The sequence below is a fragment of the Gavialis gangeticus genome, unplaced genomic scaffold (assembly GCF_001723915.1).
Source record: "Gavialis gangeticus isolate Ggan-Ray unplaced genomic scaffold, GavGan_comp1, whole genome shotgun sequence".
NCBI classification, from domain to species: Eukaryota; Metazoa; Chordata; order Crocodylia; family Gavialidae; genus Gavialis; species Gavialis gangeticus.
In genome coordinates this window covers 71,704,520-71,722,260 of record NW_017728994.1, presented here as the reverse complement: position 1 = coordinate 71,722,260, position 17,741 = coordinate 71,704,520, and the positions used below count along the sequence as shown (strand labels likewise).

Genomic DNA, 17,741 nt, shown 5'->3' with positions numbered 1-17,741 from the left:
AAAAACATTGAAAGCTGACCTCATTTTATGAAAAAGTTGCCCACTGCGTTTTGTAGTAAGAAATCTTACATAAACACACAGTGCTAGATGACTCAGTAGACAGCATTCTTATGACTGAATCAGGCCTGATCCATGCCTCAAACCCACTGCAGAAAGGTTATTATGCTTTTTTAAGTCATTCAAAAAAGCTTTCATTTTTAAATGTTAACTTTAATGGCAGTATTTTCATACTGTATGTAGAGGTTTATCTAGAGGTAATACTGTAAGCATAACAGCAATACATATTTACTAATAATTCCACAAAAAATATTGATTTTAGTTATTTGCTGTATACTTTTAAATTTCAAAAGGTATAGCTCTATGAATGTTTATTGTACTAATATGTAAACATATACTTACCATGTTCATTTCTTGAATCAGTACAGGGAAACACTTTTTTTTGTGACAGATCCATAACTTCTGTTGATTGGACCTAACAGGATTAAAAATAATGCATAAATCTATGGCTGGTAGACCTAAGAAAAAGCAGTTGTTTTTAATCTATAGTAATAAAAATAAAACCTACTAGTGGCATAGGACACTACCAGAGAGAGAAGACACTGTTAATGATGTAGAAATAGGGAAGCGTTCAATAAAGGTTTTTGTGTACGGAAAGGCTGACGTATTCATCACACAAGCATGAAGTCCTTTCAAATCTATTAGTAAAAAAAAAATCAACAGGTCCATATAACCTGTACCCAAGAGCCTCTATAGTGTCAGACAAAGGATTCTCTGGCCATTTGGTATCAACCTTTTATCAATGCTTGTATAAATCTGACATTTTTAAATATCAGAAAGATTCCAGAAGATGAGAAGGGTGTCCATACTATGCTTCTAGTCAAAAGGAGCAATAGGATGACCTGGGAAACTATTAGCTGGTTAGCCTGACAGCAGGTCTCAAGCAAAAACATGAAAAAAAAACTAATGCTGGATACAACTGATAAAGACGAGGAACATAATTAACAGTTTCAAAAAATAGGTCTTGTCAAACTAATCTGATTTCATTCTTTGGTGGATAAAAAATAGCTATACAGACATAACATACTTAAGCCTTGAAGATCTACGACAGTACCACACAATAACCTGATTAAAAATTAGCAGTATCAATAAAGTGCACATTAAACTAAGAACCTAATGACAAGATCTTAAAGCAATTTTGAGAGAATTATTACTGAAGCGGGGTGTTTCCACTGGGGTTCTGCATGGCTAAGTATTAAACCCAAATCTGCTCAGCAATTTAATCTAAGACCCATAAATAAAAAAATAAAATCACTGTTAATAAAATTTGCAGGAGACAAGGCTGATGGAACTAGAAATAGCAAGGTCAGGGCAGTTACATACAACCATCTGGATCACTTGGTAAAGATGTTCAATTAAAAATAAAACGTATTCTAATACACCTTTTGCCATTTAAGTGCAATTGTGTGAACTTAATATAAACAACACTTTCAGTACACACCAACCTCCCTGACGGGAGCTAGTTACTTTCAGGGCTGTTTCTACTACAGCAATGCATAGTGAATGAATATTGCTTATGCCTGTCAGCACTGTGGTATCAGCAGCCATGAAACTAATTAAGTTTCATCATTTGCAAGGCTTCTAATTAACAGTTGCTTCTCTTTTACCATTTCTAGGAAGTTAACCATAGTACAATTGCTTGCAAAGTAAATGGTGAAAAAGAGGACACTGTATACACGAGAAGTGTATGAACTTAACTGATATACAGGTAACTACAGGTTTGCTACAACATAGGCAACAGGCAAAAAATTGGAACCAGTATTATGTTGTGTAGTTAAATTATGCACTTATCAAGTATGCATATAAATGAAGTAATAATGTATCACCAAATACAAGGTTGTATACATCTGCAAGGCATATAGGCTCTACTTACAGGGTAGGGGACCATATTCTGGAAAGCAGTGCCAAAATGTTACGGGCATAGCATACATGAACATGGCAAGCTAGATGGGAAAAGCTAACACAACTTTTGGACGTACAAAGAGCAAAGCAAGGAGGGACGCAGATAGGATTTTACCTCTACATTCAATATTAATAAAATAGATACTAAAAACCAGAATTGATACTTCTGATGCCTGACTGAAAAACCTTGAGAGGATATAAAAAGTAATACAATGGCTCAGGAAAAGTTACAGTGAAAAACAGATGCCTTAATCTGTTTAGCTCATCAAAAAGAAGGCTGAGAAGTAATCAAGAATAAATGTCTCAAAGGCATACTTTATTCAAACATGAATTATTGGTGCAATAAGAGTATAACCGGAAGAAATGTAATGGACTATGATACATAGCATGTTAGAGCAGGATGACCTACTGTTTCCTCCTAGTCTAAAATGCTAACTGCAAGACCCAAATTGCCAGAAAGTGACATGAGGTTTTTTACCTTTTCCTCAGGAACATCAAACATTTCCTTAACACCAACATAGTCCAGTTCAGAATCTGAACGTTTTTGTTTAGGCTCTGCCAAAAGCTTTTGCAATCCCACAAAGTCATCAACTGGTAAATACTTTTCTCTTGGTGTCCTCAGTAGTCTACTGATACCAAACATATCTTCTATTGGTCTGACAATTTCCTTTGGTGTCTTCATCATACAGCCGATTCCCTTCATATCTTCTACTGGTTGGTATTTTACTTTTGCTGTTGCCTTGGTAACTGAGACTCCACAAATGTTGTTACCTACTTGCTTTCTTTCTTCTGGAGTTTCAAACAATCTTTTATAAGCAATATCATCTACAACAGGTTCCATCTTCTGCTTTGGGGTCCGCATAAGGCGCTTGACTGCCGAGAGGGCATCAACGGGCTGGGTCTTTTGCTTTGGGGTCCGCATAAGGCGCTTGACTGCCGAGAGGGCATCAACGGGCTGGGTCTTTTGCTTTGGGGTCCGCATAAGGCGCTTGACTGCCGAGAGGGCATCAACGGGCTGGGTCTTTTGCTTTGGGGTCCGCATAAGGCGCTTGACTGCCGAGAGGGCATCAACGGGCTGGGTCTTTTGCTTTGGGGTCCGCATAAGGCGCTTGACTGCCGAGAGGGCATCAACGGGCTGGGTCTTTTGCTTTGGGGTCCGCATAAGGCGCTTGACTGCCGAGAGGGCATCAACGGGCTGGGTCTTTTGCTTTGGGGTCCGCATAAGGCGCTTGACTGCCGAGAGGGCATCAACGGGCTGGGTCTTTTGCTTTGGGGTCCGCATAAGGCGCTTGACTGCCGAGAGGGCATCAACGGGCTGGGTCTTTTGCTTTGGGGTCCGCATAAGGCGCTTGACTGCCGACAGGGCATCAACGGGCTGGGTCTTTTGCTTTGGGGTCCGCATAAGGCGCTTGACTGCCGACAGGGCATCAACGGGCTGGGTCTTTTGCTTTGGGGTCCGCATAAGGCGCTTGACTGCCGACAGGGCATCAACGGGCTGGGTCTTTTGCTTTGGGGTCCGCATAAGGCGCTTGACTCCCGACAGGGCATCAACGGGCTGGGTCTTTTGCTTTGGGGTCCGCATAAGGCGCTTGACTGCCGACAGGGCATCAACGGGCTGGGTCTTTTGCTTTGGGGTCCGCATAAGGCGCTTGACTCCCGACAGGGCATCAACGGGCTGGGTCTTTTGTTTTGGGGTCCGCATAAGGCGCTTGACTCCCGACAAGGCTTCAACGGGTTGGGTCTTTTGCTTCGGGGTCCTCAAATGATGCTCACCTCCTGACAGGGCCTCAGTGGGTTCTGCCTTTTGCTCTGGGGTCCTCAAGGACCGCTTGACACCTGCTAAGGTCTCAACTGGCTCCATCTTTTCCTCTGGGGTCTTCATACACTGCTTGGCACCTGACAAGGTTTCAAGAGGTTCTGTCTCTTGCTTTGGGGTATTCATTCGACTTCTAGCTCCTAATGTCACCTCATTTATTTTATTTTCTGCTATTATTAATGGCTTCGTTCCCATTTTCTTTTTCATTATTGCTTTGTCTTTATTAGAATCTGAAGACTTTTCTCTTTTCAGGAAATGAGATACAACTTCCTGATTAACTTGTTTTTGTTTTGCACTACTTGAAATATTTAAGGGTGATACTGCCATTTCTCCTATAAGAAAAATAACGATAAATAATTTGGGAAGACATTAAAAGCAACCATCCAAACATTAAACTGTTGAACATTCAAGGGAAAAATATCAGGTAGGCAAAGCAGCCTGTCAGAATAAAATCTTATATTCTTCTTTAAATCGAGTAACTTGTTAGTTACAAGAATAATGAAGAAAACAATGTAAAGGCCTCTGTGTGGGCTACACAAAATATTACATTGAATTGCATATGCATATTAAACAACATTTGTATTCCCTTTTATTTAATCTGATATTGAATTACGTTTCTTGTATGCTGGCTCTAATTTTTAATTTTCACTGTTCTATTCCTTTTTATATTGAAGGCATGTAACAGTACTAAGTGACAGATGGAAGCCAGAGATTGACATAAATGGACATTTGAAACTTTGGCATAGTGGCAAATGAAAACTGTTGCAGGATGAGGATATCCATACAACCGGTAGCTGCAGACAGACTTGGATTTAGACTTTTCCCTTACATTTCCCAATATTATTTACATCTGTTGGAGAAATATTATATTTTCTTGCATAAAACATAACCCAGAATAAGACATGCACCTGTTTTTTGAAAGGCAGAATTAAGAAAAAAGGTTAGTCCTTGCAATAAATAAGCAAGTAGCAGCAGCTAGGAAGCTGAGCCTGTTCCTCATGGATGTCGCACAAACTTTTACAGTCATCTGGTGAAGCCATAAGTAGCAGAAACTTCTGTTATCCTATCTCTTCACATATACTGCACACTCCAATTTCCAGCAGGTGGCTTTTTGGAAAAAAACTGCATGCAAGAAAAAGACAGCTGTACAGACTTGAAACTGCCTCAGAAGAAGTCTAACGGACATTGTTGTAAACTAAGGTGGCCACCAGCACATCACCTACAGAGATTTTTCCAATGCTGCCGCAGGTAGATGCAGTGGTATCAACAGTGGAATGTTTTAAGAAGGAAAAGTTTAGCATAAATATTATAGCTGAAACTTTTCTTAAAGCTTGTGTTTATTCTAAAATACAATTCTGCAACAAATTCAGTATATGTGAAATGCAAAAGGTATTTTGACAACTTTTTTATTAAAAAAAAAAAAAAACCACAGCCTTTTTGTTTGGGGCATGGCTTTTTAATGTGCTACTCAGGGTATCAATGATTTGCTTTCAATATAAAACTATGAACAGCAAAAGCTTTGTTATCCAGCACTCATGGGGAATGGGGGGTGCCAGATAACAAAATATGCCAACTGAGAGGCCCATACAGGTATCTTTGCCTGTGTTTGGGCTGCTGCCGCCCCTCCTACAGGCCCCGAGGGACAGGGAAGCGGGACCCGCGTAGGCTGCTATGCCCCAGACCGTGGGGGCTTTGCTTTGGGGAAGTGCCACTGGGCACTTCTGGTTTTGGTTTTACCTTACAAGCTGCCATGCCGGTTAATAGAGCACGCTGGCTTGTAAAGTGCCGGATAATGCAGCTTTTACTGTAGATGCATGTTTACCGACAAAAAAGTTCATAAAAATAATTGAACTTATCTGGCAGTATAAGAAAGATTATTTTGCCTTTGTAATACTACTAGTGTAAGCAATAGCACATCAAAAGTAGTTGTCAGAAGCCTTCTTCAACTGAAGAAAATACATGCCATATTCTCAGGTTAACTGAAACATACTTGTAATATTTTATATATTGAAAAGATTTATTCTTAAATTCTACCAACACTCTATCCAGGGAACAGAATACCCCTCAATGAAAATGTACTTATTGTGGGGTAGATTAAGATAAGATGCCTCTCAATAACAACCGGGTAAGTGACCTTTCTTCACCATTGATTAAAAGGGTACACAGGAACAAATACTAGAGTAGGTAACATGTTTGTATTTTAGTATACCGCACATTGACTTGCTCACATAACCACACTGGTCTGCACATGTACCAGCTGTACCACATTTCAACAAAATGCAAATGTGCATTGCTTAAAGCTTGTTGTGCACAGTCACGTACGTTTTATTCTTAGCAAAATCCCAAACTTCAACAATCCAAATTATTATTATTATTAATTAAACATAATTACTGTGGGCTTCCTCATCCTCCTCTTCAATAAGTCCGCATAGGTTACAAAACGTAATGATTGATTATGTTTATGTTGCCAGGTTAGCAGCCACTACTCTGCTTTTTTCTGAACATAAATTCTTAAACCTTGCTCCCATCCTTCTGTTAGAAAAAAAAAACATACCAGATTCTTCTGGAGTGAGTAGCTCGGAGACTTCCATTGCAGTATACATTGGTGAAAGGTCAGTCTTCTGGCCAGATGTCAGAGATGGACTTTTTTGATCCCTATTTACTGGAGTTTTAAACATCTCAGGCATCCCTAAAAATGATATTCAAATGAATTACCATGTGCTTTCACATACAAACACCAATTAACTTGGGAAAGCCCAGAACAGTGATTCTCAACCAGAACAATGATTAGAACTCCTTAAAAACTCAAAAATCCTGTTTTTTGTTTTTTTTTTCAAATCAGTGGGAAAAGGAAGCAACAATGTTAGGAAACAATAACAAAACAAAAGTAATAAGTATGGGTCTGATTGAGGGCTGTGCTAGTTAGCTATTGAGATGCTTCTCTGACTCAGCAAGACCACTGATTGGAATTGAAGAAAGGGTGGCAAACTCTGCTCTTTATTCCCTCAGGGTATAAGGAGAGGGGCCTGGAGATATAGGCAACCAAGCATAGATACTGATATGGAAGTGGGTGGTTCTCAACTTCTTTAGACTTAAGTGACCCCTCACAAAATACCAGCTCCTACCTTTTACTCATTTTTTAATTGGACAATTCTCCTGTTGCAAAGTACTCAGAAAAACCACAATAGATCAGAATGTTTAGACATTATGAATTCCTATTTTAATTTTTTGGTCTATCTTGCAAATTCCGAGTTTACACACCTAACAATGATAATTCTGCATGGCATCCCAAATGAGAACCACTAAGCTATGGTAAGATTATAAATAATCATCATCATCATAAAATGTTTTAAAGATAACCTTGTGTTTAAGGCTTAGGGATGACACACCCACATAAGAACATGTGTGGACAACTACTCAAAGAAGAATAAGATAGTTCAAGACAATTATTACCATTTCACTCTGAGAAGCTAAGAATAAGCTTATGGAAACAATATTTTATATATGGCAACACAATATATATTGCTAAACTATTATTTTCTGCTATTTATCCCATTTATTTTGAAGTCACTACCATTGTTTTATCAAAATATCCAATTTTTATTGGAAAATGAAATATTGCTATACTGAAGTACAGACAACTTAGAACTGTAATCACTACATAGCCACTAAAGTTTCACCTACTTTACTAGGCCATCAAAATGCGATGATCCAATTTACATACATAATGATGCTTAGATATGCAAGCATGTTCAATATGCAGCACAAGAATGAGTGCACAAACATGCGTATGGAGCATTGCATATTCCAATGAAAACACCTACAAAGAGTAGTTCAAAAGTATTTGATAGTAATACCAGTGAAAAAAATATTCAAGTTCCACCACCAGTAACTGGTGTTCAAGTGTGGCAAGACACTGCAAAAACATAGTTAATAACCTATCCTCGAACAGCTTACTCCCTAGAGGGAAGCAGTCCCTCAATAAGAGGATGACAAATCTACCAGTAAATAGGGAAAGTAATCAATGAGTCCAGAGATAAGTGAGGGAGTTGATCTGAGATCCATGTTTGACTGCAGACATGGTAAACAGTTCAGGGAGGGGGGGTAGATCACAGTGACGTTTATCATAGCAAGGCAAATTTGCTTGAAACGATCAATACCTTGTCAACAATGGTGCCATTGGGGAGTGCCCAAGTCTCCCACGTATTGATGTGAAAATCCTATTTCTTCAGATTAGCCTTCCAAGTGTCCTTGAATCTCTTCTTTTGCCCACCTCTAGAGCAGTGACTGAGTGAGTCTGGAGCATAGCCAGCTGTCAGGCATCCTTATGTCATGTCTTATCTAGAACTAGCACCTTATAAATGTGACTTGAATTCTAGTGATCTTTGCTTAAGCCAGAACGCTGGTATTTATTCTTCTGTCCTTCTAACTGATACTGAGGATTTTCCCAAGACATCACTGATGATAAAGTTCCAAAGCTAGTTTCATAAGCATACAACAGGGTAAGGATGTAAACAGCATGGTAGAAGAGAAGCTTAGTTTGGGTCCTGATGTTACTATGATTGAAGACATGATTTTGGAGACACCCAAAGGCAGCACTGGCAGATTTCATCTAGTGTTGAATATCATTGTCTAAGTTTACTTTTAGGGAAAGGTAGCTACTCAGGTAGAGGAAATGTATGATGTTCTCCAAGGACTGCCTGCTAATTCCAGTGCAGAGGAACATCCGGTTGGTTTGGTAAAGGGCAATAAAGTATATTTTTTTTGTTAAGTTGAGCGCGAGTCCAAGCATTCTGTACACTTCACAGAAGCAATTAATAGTGACGTGGAGCTCTTCAATTGAGTAAGCAAACACACAACACCATTGCTGAGATCAGTGTATGACATCAGCAATGGGGGTGCTGATTATGTTGGATTTGGAATGTAACCTGTTGATGTTAAAGGGATTCTCATTCATGTGATACTGGATGCTGACTCCAGAAGCAAGTTTATTAGCAAAAAATAGGAATACCTGGGACAGAGATGGAAAAGAACATGGGTGCAATGACACATGCTTGCTTGACTCTAGTTCTAATAGTGAAAGGGTCAGTTTCCTAACTATTGCTTAAGATGGTTGCTTTAATGTTGTCATAAAGACATCCAATAACTAATTTGGTGGGCATCCAAAAATCTTATTAGGATCTTCCATAGGACCTTTCTGTTGACTCAAAGGCCTTAGTCATGCCTTTGTCAATGAAGACCATGTAAAGATCCTTGTTTCTCTCAGCACTTCTTCAGCCACCTAGCAACAAAGATCACAACTTCTGTACCCAAGTAATATGAAATCACACTGGGCCTTGGGTAGCATCTCCTCAGTAAGCCAAGTGCATCTACTGAGAAGAACGTGGGCAAGGATCTTCCTAGCTATGGACAAGAGCATAATACCACAATAACTGCTGCAATACAATCTATTTCCTTTCTCAAATATGATAATGATAATGGCATCTCTCAAGTCACTGAAAATCTGTTTGTGTTTCCAGATTTTCAAAACATGTGCAGTTGGTGAGAGAGCTTTTTCTCCACCCTGCTTATACATTTCAGCTAGCAATCCATCAGGACTACATGCTTTGTTGTTTTTCACGGTGTCTTGATAAGTTGTGGATCTTTAAAATAATCCTTAATAGGGTGTTTTGAAATGGCTTTTGATGGTTTTGTCTTCCACATTAGAATCTTGGTTTGGCAGCTAGAGAGAGTTCTAACATCAACATATGGTGGAAGAAGCCATCTTGTTCCATCCCTGGGCCTCGAGGAACAGTTCCTTGTGTGCTTAGCCCATAGATGGCTTTAGTTGCACAGAAGAAACTATGGTTATCAAGGCTGTCAGCAGATTTTTAAAATTCTTTTGCTTCATCCTCCCACCACTTGTTCTTTCGCTCCCAAGTTTTCCTCTGGGTCTTGGCTTTAATGTGGCAATAAGCACCTTTCTTGTTTGTAGCTGATGTCAATCAACTGTGCTAAAATTTGATGGTGCTCCTTTTTCTGTCGATGAGAGCTTGAATTTCCCCATCATTTTACTCCAACCAATCCTGATACTTTGTGGAAAAGCCTAGATTCTTCGCACACATCACAGATGCCTTTGTTGAGGCTCTCCCAGCAATCAATCATGTCAAGATCATCAGGGAGGTCAGAGTTTCTCCTAAGACACTGGAGATCATTGCTTTTAACAGGGTCTGTCATGTACTCAGTACCAAACCTCTTACTTGGCCGCTTCTTTCATTTACATTTTGAAGCAATGTGAATGGACATGACCAAACATATCAAATAATGGTCCTTCCAGTTTATGCTGGTCATAGTTATCGTAATACGGATGTTGTGACAGCTGTGGCACACATTATGGCAGTCAATCAGGTGCCACCGTTTTGAGCAGGGGTGCATCCATAAGGTCTTCCATTTGTTGCTTTGGTGGAATAAGGAGCTTATGATGATGCAATGATGTTCTTCTTGGGAGAAGAATTCCATTTGAACCAACTTTCCCCGCCCCTTCCTTTCTAAGCATTCCTTTCCACAGCTCAGAGTCCCTGCCGATTCAAGTGCTGAAAATCACCAAGAATTATCTTGTCTTCTTTGGGGACAAATGGCAGGACGTGGTCAAGTTTACAACAGAATTCTCCCCCCCACCCCGGTCATCTGTATCAAAGGTTGGGATGTATACATTGATGACTGCTGCATGCTGCCTATTGGTCAGTTGAAGAAGATGAGGGGTCATGAGATGTCTTGTTAATGAAAACCTGACATTACAGCACCTGAATAACAATCTTGGTCTTGATAGTAAAACCAATGCTGTGGGCATGTCTGTCTTCTTTGCCTTTTCCTTTCCTAAAAAGGGAAACTACCATCATGCTCTGTGAGCTGCTGCCATCCTGAACTTATGGCCTTACTAAATGCAGCAGTGTCAGTATCAAATTGTAAAAGTTCTCTGGCTACAAATACCGTTTTCTGCTCAAGTCTGGCACTACATGAGGATGCAGACATTTCAGATTGCAAATTTCATTTCTTGGACTTTTTTTTTTTTTTGAAAAATTTACGCTTTTCCAGGCAAGTGAAATGATTCTGAGAGGATGATTTTGGGGGAAACAATGAATACAGTATGGGATAAAACACAGTCAAGCTTTACTGTGTTGTATTAAAGGTGAAGAGAAGACACTGATCAGCAGAGACGAACCTAAATGTCCTGACAGTGATGAACTTGCAAGACTTTATTTTTAAGAAAGTGAAATTAAAAATGAAGCTTCTCACACTATGTTCAGGCAGTGATTTTAAAACTTAAAAGCAAGAATTTTCAAAAGGTTTTTTTTAACACGAAATGAGGTTAATGTATGCAATGTTACAGAACATGTTACATGACCCGACAAAGAATGCCTTGTCTTTGAACAGCTGTCTAACTATCCCAACCACATAGTTGGTCCTGTAAAAGATATTACCCACACAAATCCTAGCCTTCTGCATATATTAAATGAAGACTATTTTGATTAAGCAATATCAAGTCAAAGCAAGAACTGTGTAGATTAAAAATTGTGCAAATCATTCAAACTACACCAGTTACCTGTGAAACTTTCATTTATATCCATGCAGAGTTTCAAAGCAGAGTTTTTCACCACTTTTGGGGCTTGTCCATAGTCCATTTTCACTGTGGTGGTATGAGCTCTTCCTATCATTATTGTAGCAGGAGAATCTGCATGACCTGTACTAAAATGTCCTTTTACTTTTCTTTCTGGTGTCTGTAGAAGGGAAAGAGAGAAACAAGCTAAGTAAATAAAGATGAGTTTAAAAGTAATCTCAAATGTACAATTTGACTAGAAGAGATGAACAGGCCACATAATACCAAATTAAAAAGAAGGAACGGGAAGAGACATCTGATTATCCAGAATAACTGCTTTCTGTGTCTGTTCTATCCTATAGTAAACAGAGACAATACTGAACAGAACTCCTAAATTATCACCGTTTAGCCTTCACTCCCTATAAGACGGGCATCACAGCCTTGCAGTGCTGCCCATGGTTTCTAAACTGGACCCACATGTTGTGCGCCCTGGACCAACCCATGTACTGCATGCAGCACAAACTGAAACTAGCGTGAGGGGCTGGTCTAGGGCACACGCGACCAGGTTGGGCTGCAGGTTGTGAGCAGCACTCATGCCAGATTGGCCCTGCAAGCTCAGTCTGACACACCAATAGATTGGCCCCAGGCCACTCTCCGATCTGGCCAACAAACTGGCCCCACGCCACTTATCTGGCCAAAAGGGCCTAATGAGCTTGATACCTCTGTTGTAGGATAAAACTGAGCCAATACCTGCTAACACCAACTAAAAAGGAAATATAGCATTAAATTCCTGTTCCAAGAGAACTTGCTATTGAATAAAATGGAATTACAATTCCAGTATTTCAATTCAACCAGCGTACAAATTTAAAAGAAAGGAATTTTTCTCCAAGGAATGTATGCACTGCAACAAGCAGTTTTTAGTAGTGGGTCAGTTCTTTTCAGTATGAAAAAGCTATTAAACATCAACTTTAAGCTAATACAAGCACATGAAGTTCTTCACCCACCAATGAAGTACTGCTGTATTTTAAGGTAAAACTGTGCAAAGTACAACTGCATACCATAAAGGAAAAGAGAATGACAAATTCTATATACCAAACTAAATGTCAGAAAAAAAATTAAGCAAAAATGAGTGTGACAACAGGGGGTACTGTCACCTTCAGCCCCAAACCTCTTTCTACTATTGTGATGTTTGACCACTGAGAAGCTAGAGACTTTCTACTTTTAGTCCAGTCAGTGTCCCTCCTCTCCACACGTCTTGGTCCTTGACCTTCCAGCTCTTGTACAGGAGATTTTGCTAACTGGGAGAATCCGACCCTTAGCGGTCTGTGTAAAATAAGTACAGTCCCTACAGAATTGACCAGCCTGTAATTGCCAATTGCTCTTTAAAAAAATCACACTTATCACAGACAAAAGTAAAGTATGATGAATAGCAAAAAGATTTATTATGTGGACAAGAGAAATCATACGGAAAATAATAATTCTAGAATTCTCTCCCTATACTGCTTGCTTCAGACCCCTCTATACTCAATGGGATCTAAAGTGCATTCCAGACAATCATACCTCTTGCCATACCACATGTGTGTAGCAGGATACGCAGTTGTGGGATTGTGCCTTAGATCCCATTGCACCTTATTGCCTGTACCAGAAAGCAAGCTCTTGCAGCTGAGAGCCCTCTCAGGTGACCCCAATGCACCCCAGGGCTGGGGGAAACAGCTACCATGATCTTCCAGCCTTTGTGGGGCATAAAGCTACAGAGGTTTCATGCACCCCTAGGGTTGGGAGATCGCAGACATGCCCCACAACTGCTGGGACCCAGCACTGGGAGGCACACTGTGGGGACACATCATCTGCAGGACTCTGGATTCCGCTTGCAGGATTCCCAGCCCCGACTGGTTATGATGATGCACCCTTGCAGCTGGAAGCCCTGCTGACAGGGTTCCCAACTGCACAGGAGATCCTGCTACATGTGCAGATTAAAGCTAAATAGCAAAGTTAGTACCCATTTTCAAGGTCGAACTTCATAGCTGGTTAGAGCTTTTCATGGTGTGATAGCTACCTTGCACATGCATCTGGTTTCAATGTAGCTATACAGTTTTCCAGTTAATTGTACAGTGCCTATAATAGGTAAAGCAGTCCTAGAAGTCAGGATAGGGCTGTAACCAGAGTCTAAGTTCCTGCAAGCAAGCAAACTGTCAGCTTGTACTATCCAGTTTCTGCCAGCTGGGGGCCTAGGTCACTCAAGCCAATCCTTAGACATCCTTAGCCTCTCAAAGAGTAAGTACTTTTACCGGATCTGTTTATTTACATTCTTCTATTAAATTCTCAAGGACCACATGTATATTATACAGATATATGTTTAAAGGAAGAGATTATCAGGCCTAACATCATTCCTGAGTTTTATTTTCCCAGCTCAGTCAAAAGACATGCACTCAAGAGGGCAAAGAAAGCACTTTAACGATGACCAAGCCGACTTGAAAAAAAATAAAAAAAGAGACATCAACATCACCCAAGACTACCCCAAAAATGAGGGAAGAGTCTGCTGCAAGGATCTTAGTACTTTGAAAGAATGACAGCAGGAGATGGAATAATGGGAGCAAGAGAAACAGAATCTTGCAGACCAAACCAAGAACCCAGAGCCACCCAGCCCACACGGAAACGTTTGCCCAAGCTGCAACTGTCTATCGATCCCAGATAGGCCTCGTCAGCCATCTTTGGACCCACAAATAAGACAATCAGGGAAGACAATCATCTTCAACTGCAAGGGATGGCCGTTGATGACATTTAGGAAATCTTTACATGATCTAAGACATGTAGGCTACTAATCCTTAGCTTTCAATTATTCCAATTACTCCAGACAAATAAAAGTCATCTCTGAACAGAGTGAGTGAGAGACAAATATCAAACGCCTAAGATATTTCTTCCAACTAAAAGCTTCTTCCTTTGAGATGTAAACCAGATGTTTGTGGATGGACTTCAGCTCAAGTATTCACCTTGCATAGCCATCTTAAATCCAAATTCTAATTTGTCTGGAGTACTGGTCTAGAGATTAACACTTTATTTAACAAATATCTTATAGCTCATTACAAGTAAAACTTTATGAAATGACAAAACTACAATTACACCCCAAACTGTGGTTCATACAAGCACACCTTATTTTTTCACATTCCACACATACCTGTTGTCTGAAAAATCACCTTTGGCTGCAATGGATGATCAGGTAAACCTGCCACACTCACTGACAAGCTCCCATGGGGATAAGCGAAACTATGGAGATAAGCTCAATCACTTTCTGGTTGGCAAGCACGGTTTGTGGCAACTTTGTCAAGGTTCAGCCAGGGAGCTGTGCACATGTGGCCATGCATATTGGACATTTCCGTAATACAACCTAATTCCATAGCATCTATAGTGTGTGAAAATAACATCTACTTAAGCACTAAAGAATCTATTTGTAAGCTGATCATGTATGTCTAAGACTGACTAGAGCTGTAGATCAATTCAGAGTAACATTCGTTTCCCAAGGTCTTTTAATGAACAATGCACCTTGCCCCACTCTTTGTAGGTATTGTGTGAGAGCCAATTTAACAAGAGTTAAATTTATAGCAAAGAAACACCAGAAACAATAGAAAAAGATACCAAAACACATGACTAAACTGTGAAAAGCCCTGGAAAAGTAAGGTCCTTAAATATTTAGTAATCTATAACATAGTCAGTTTTAAATGCAAGACCTGGGATAAAAAATAAACTCAACTAAATGTGTTGCTGCAGAAGAACGTACAGTTAGGCTTAGCTTTATCCTTTTGCTAATCTGAAAGGAAAACTTTGAAAACAAGGATATTTAATCATCTAGATCATTTAGACTGATGTTCAGAAGGACATCCGGTAGGTTAGAAAAGACTAATATATTTAATTACTGACATATTATGATCTGAGAAAATTATAGATTAAAAAGTATTTTATTTTTAGTAAGAATACCTTTGGCAACTTTAATTTCTTCACTCTTCTTCCTTTTTGAACATATTTTTTTGCAGTTCTCACTTGTGGTCTTGCAACACCCAGCTTCACCACCTCTGCCCAGGATTTTGCAACTGGAATGCAAAAAATAAATAAATATACATCCATAGCAAGTTCTCTCAGGACTACTAACAGCAACACAATTATTTCCCTATAAGTCCCATTTGTTATGGAATTTGATTTAGAAGATTAGGCACAGCAATACCTACACTTGATGCTGCAAAACAATTTCACTGTAGGAACATATTTTCAGCTGGAAATAAATTTGCAAAAAACTTTACCCAACTGAATGGGCATTTTTCATGCCAAGTGTCTGCCTCAAACATACTTTTGTTTTAAGGAGTTTCAGTAAAGGTGATTCAGCCATTTGCAAAAAGAAAACTTAACAGTTCCCTAACTTTTATACCACAACTCCTTATTAGATCCTTTTCTCCACTTACTGTTCTTACTGACCAAATATTTAGAAAAATGTTAAATTTAACAATCTTAAATTAACCTTATAATTTCTGCACAGGATAGCGACAAGGGAATTAGTCACAATTATATAGTGAGGAAGCTGTGGGACCCACGCCTCAGTCGGAAAGTATACAGTAACTGAGTCAAGTCTTCAGAAATGAAAAATAATATTTTGTAATTAAAGGCAGATTAATGGTATTCTAAGTAACTGGGTATTTATTTCTACCATAAGGTTCCAATGGGATTCTTTATGTTAACGGATATTTGCCTAGATATCTGTTCCTCATCTTCTGAGTGCCCTATATTAAACACCTCAGAACTAAGCAGAAGAAATACTGATACAAATCAAGTTTAGGTGTATTTTGGAAGGTATAGTCAAATTATTAGGTACAATACAGTGATAACTGACTGAAGTTTATTGGCTTGTGATAGTGATAGACAGGACTTCAAACTAGGATCATCTGAAAGTCACTTCTGGCTATAAAATGTGTTTTGGAACATTCAAGTAGAGTCTGCATCAGGTATAGAGAATAGAGCAGCGGCAGGCAAAATACAACCTATGGGCTGGATGCAGCCTGCCAGGCCATTCTATCCAGCCTATGGGGCCCCTAAAAAATTCAGAAAATTAAATTATCTGCTTGTAGGTGCCTGTCAAAGATGACAAGACACCAGCAGCAGTAGGACCCAGCGGGAGCCTGCAGCAAGACCTAGGACCAACAGGATCCAGCAGCTGCAGTAGCCACACCCCACCCAGAAACCTCTCCCTAGCAGAGGCTTCTAGCCTGAGACCCTGGAGCTGTTCCCTGTCTCCCTCTGCCTGGGAGTGGAAACCAGCTAAGAACACACGGAGGGTGGGGAGGGAGGCAGGGGAGGACCACGGGTGATCGCCCGTCCTTGGGGTTGGGTCAGGCCAGCTCCTGCTGAGTCCTGTCCAGTAATGCAGCCAGGAACCACATTGTACCAGAGCAGCTGGCAGGTGGGTGGGGAGAAGTAGCGGTGGCAGGCAAGGAAGAGGAGAAATGGCAGTGGGGGGAGCAAGTGGCAGAAAGCAGGTGGGCAAGTGTGAGCGCAGCAAGAGCTGGGCAGGAGTGCAGGGTATGCTCCAGTGCCCTGGGGCCAGGGCAGGCAGGGGCCCAGAGCAGGGTGGCAGGAAACCAGGGCTTGGGCTGGCAGGGGCTCTATGGAGACTAGCCAGCTCCCTCCTCTCCTGGCTGGTACAACCCAGCCCGTCTCCATAGAGCTCCTGCCACCCACCTTTGGGCCCCTGCTAGGCCACCACTCCCACCCAGCTGTTGCTATGCTCATGCCCACCCAGTTGCTGCCATTTCCCTACTTTCCTGCCCACTGCTGCCACTTCTCCTCACCCCCCTCTCACCAGCACCACGTGGTTCCCAGCTGCACCACCGGACTGCAGAACTCAGCAGGAGCCAGCCCAGCTCCTGTGAAGGAAGCAGCGGCAGCAGTGGGCAGGAAGGTAGCAAAGCGGCAGGAGAAGGGCAATGGTGGCAGATGGGGGAGAAGTGGTGGTAAGCAGGAGCAGGGGACCCATGCCAGTGCCCCGGGGCCTTGAGCACCAGGAGTGTGAAGCCCAGGATTGGAGGACTGCTGGCAGGGGCTCCACCTGCTGTGGGCAATGAGTGAGAGTGACAGTGTTCATAGGGCGAGTTCCACACACACCCCACCATACACATGTACCCACACGCCCACTCACACTGCTACACATGAAGACCCTACACCCACACACACTATAGCCACCCTCCCCCACCACACGTGCGATAACCCTTCCCAGCCACTCTCCCTCACACTCGCACCCCCACCCCTCCCTACACAGTGTTCAGAACTTCCCCAGAAGCTGTAGGGTTCAAATACAGGAAACTGGCTAGCAACAATCCTGTAAGTCCCTGCTCCTGACTTGCAGCCTTT

The 17,741-nt window shown here is 41.0% G+C and overlaps 1 protein-coding gene across 1 annotated transcript in view; it reads right to left on the bottom strand.

Moving 5' to 3' along the window:
* MKI67 (marker of proliferation Ki-67) overlaps positions 1–17,741 on the bottom strand; it is a 44,410-nt gene that overhangs the window by 7,168 nt on the left and 19,501 nt on the right. Inside the window, exons 10-15 of the mRNA XM_019502999.1 lie at positions 15,324–15,436; positions 11,358–11,532; positions 6,330–6,464; positions 3,752–4,107; positions 2,438–3,691; positions 400–472 (exon numbers count right to left, since the gene is read on the bottom strand). Of these exons, the coding sequence (XP_019358544.1) occupies positions 400–472; positions 2,438–3,691; positions 3,752–4,107; positions 6,330–6,464; positions 11,358–11,532; positions 15,324–15,436 (2,106 nt within the window). The remainder of the gene's footprint in view (positions 1–399; positions 473–2,437; positions 3,692–3,751; positions 4,108–6,329; positions 6,465–11,357; positions 11,533–15,323; positions 15,437–17,741) is intronic.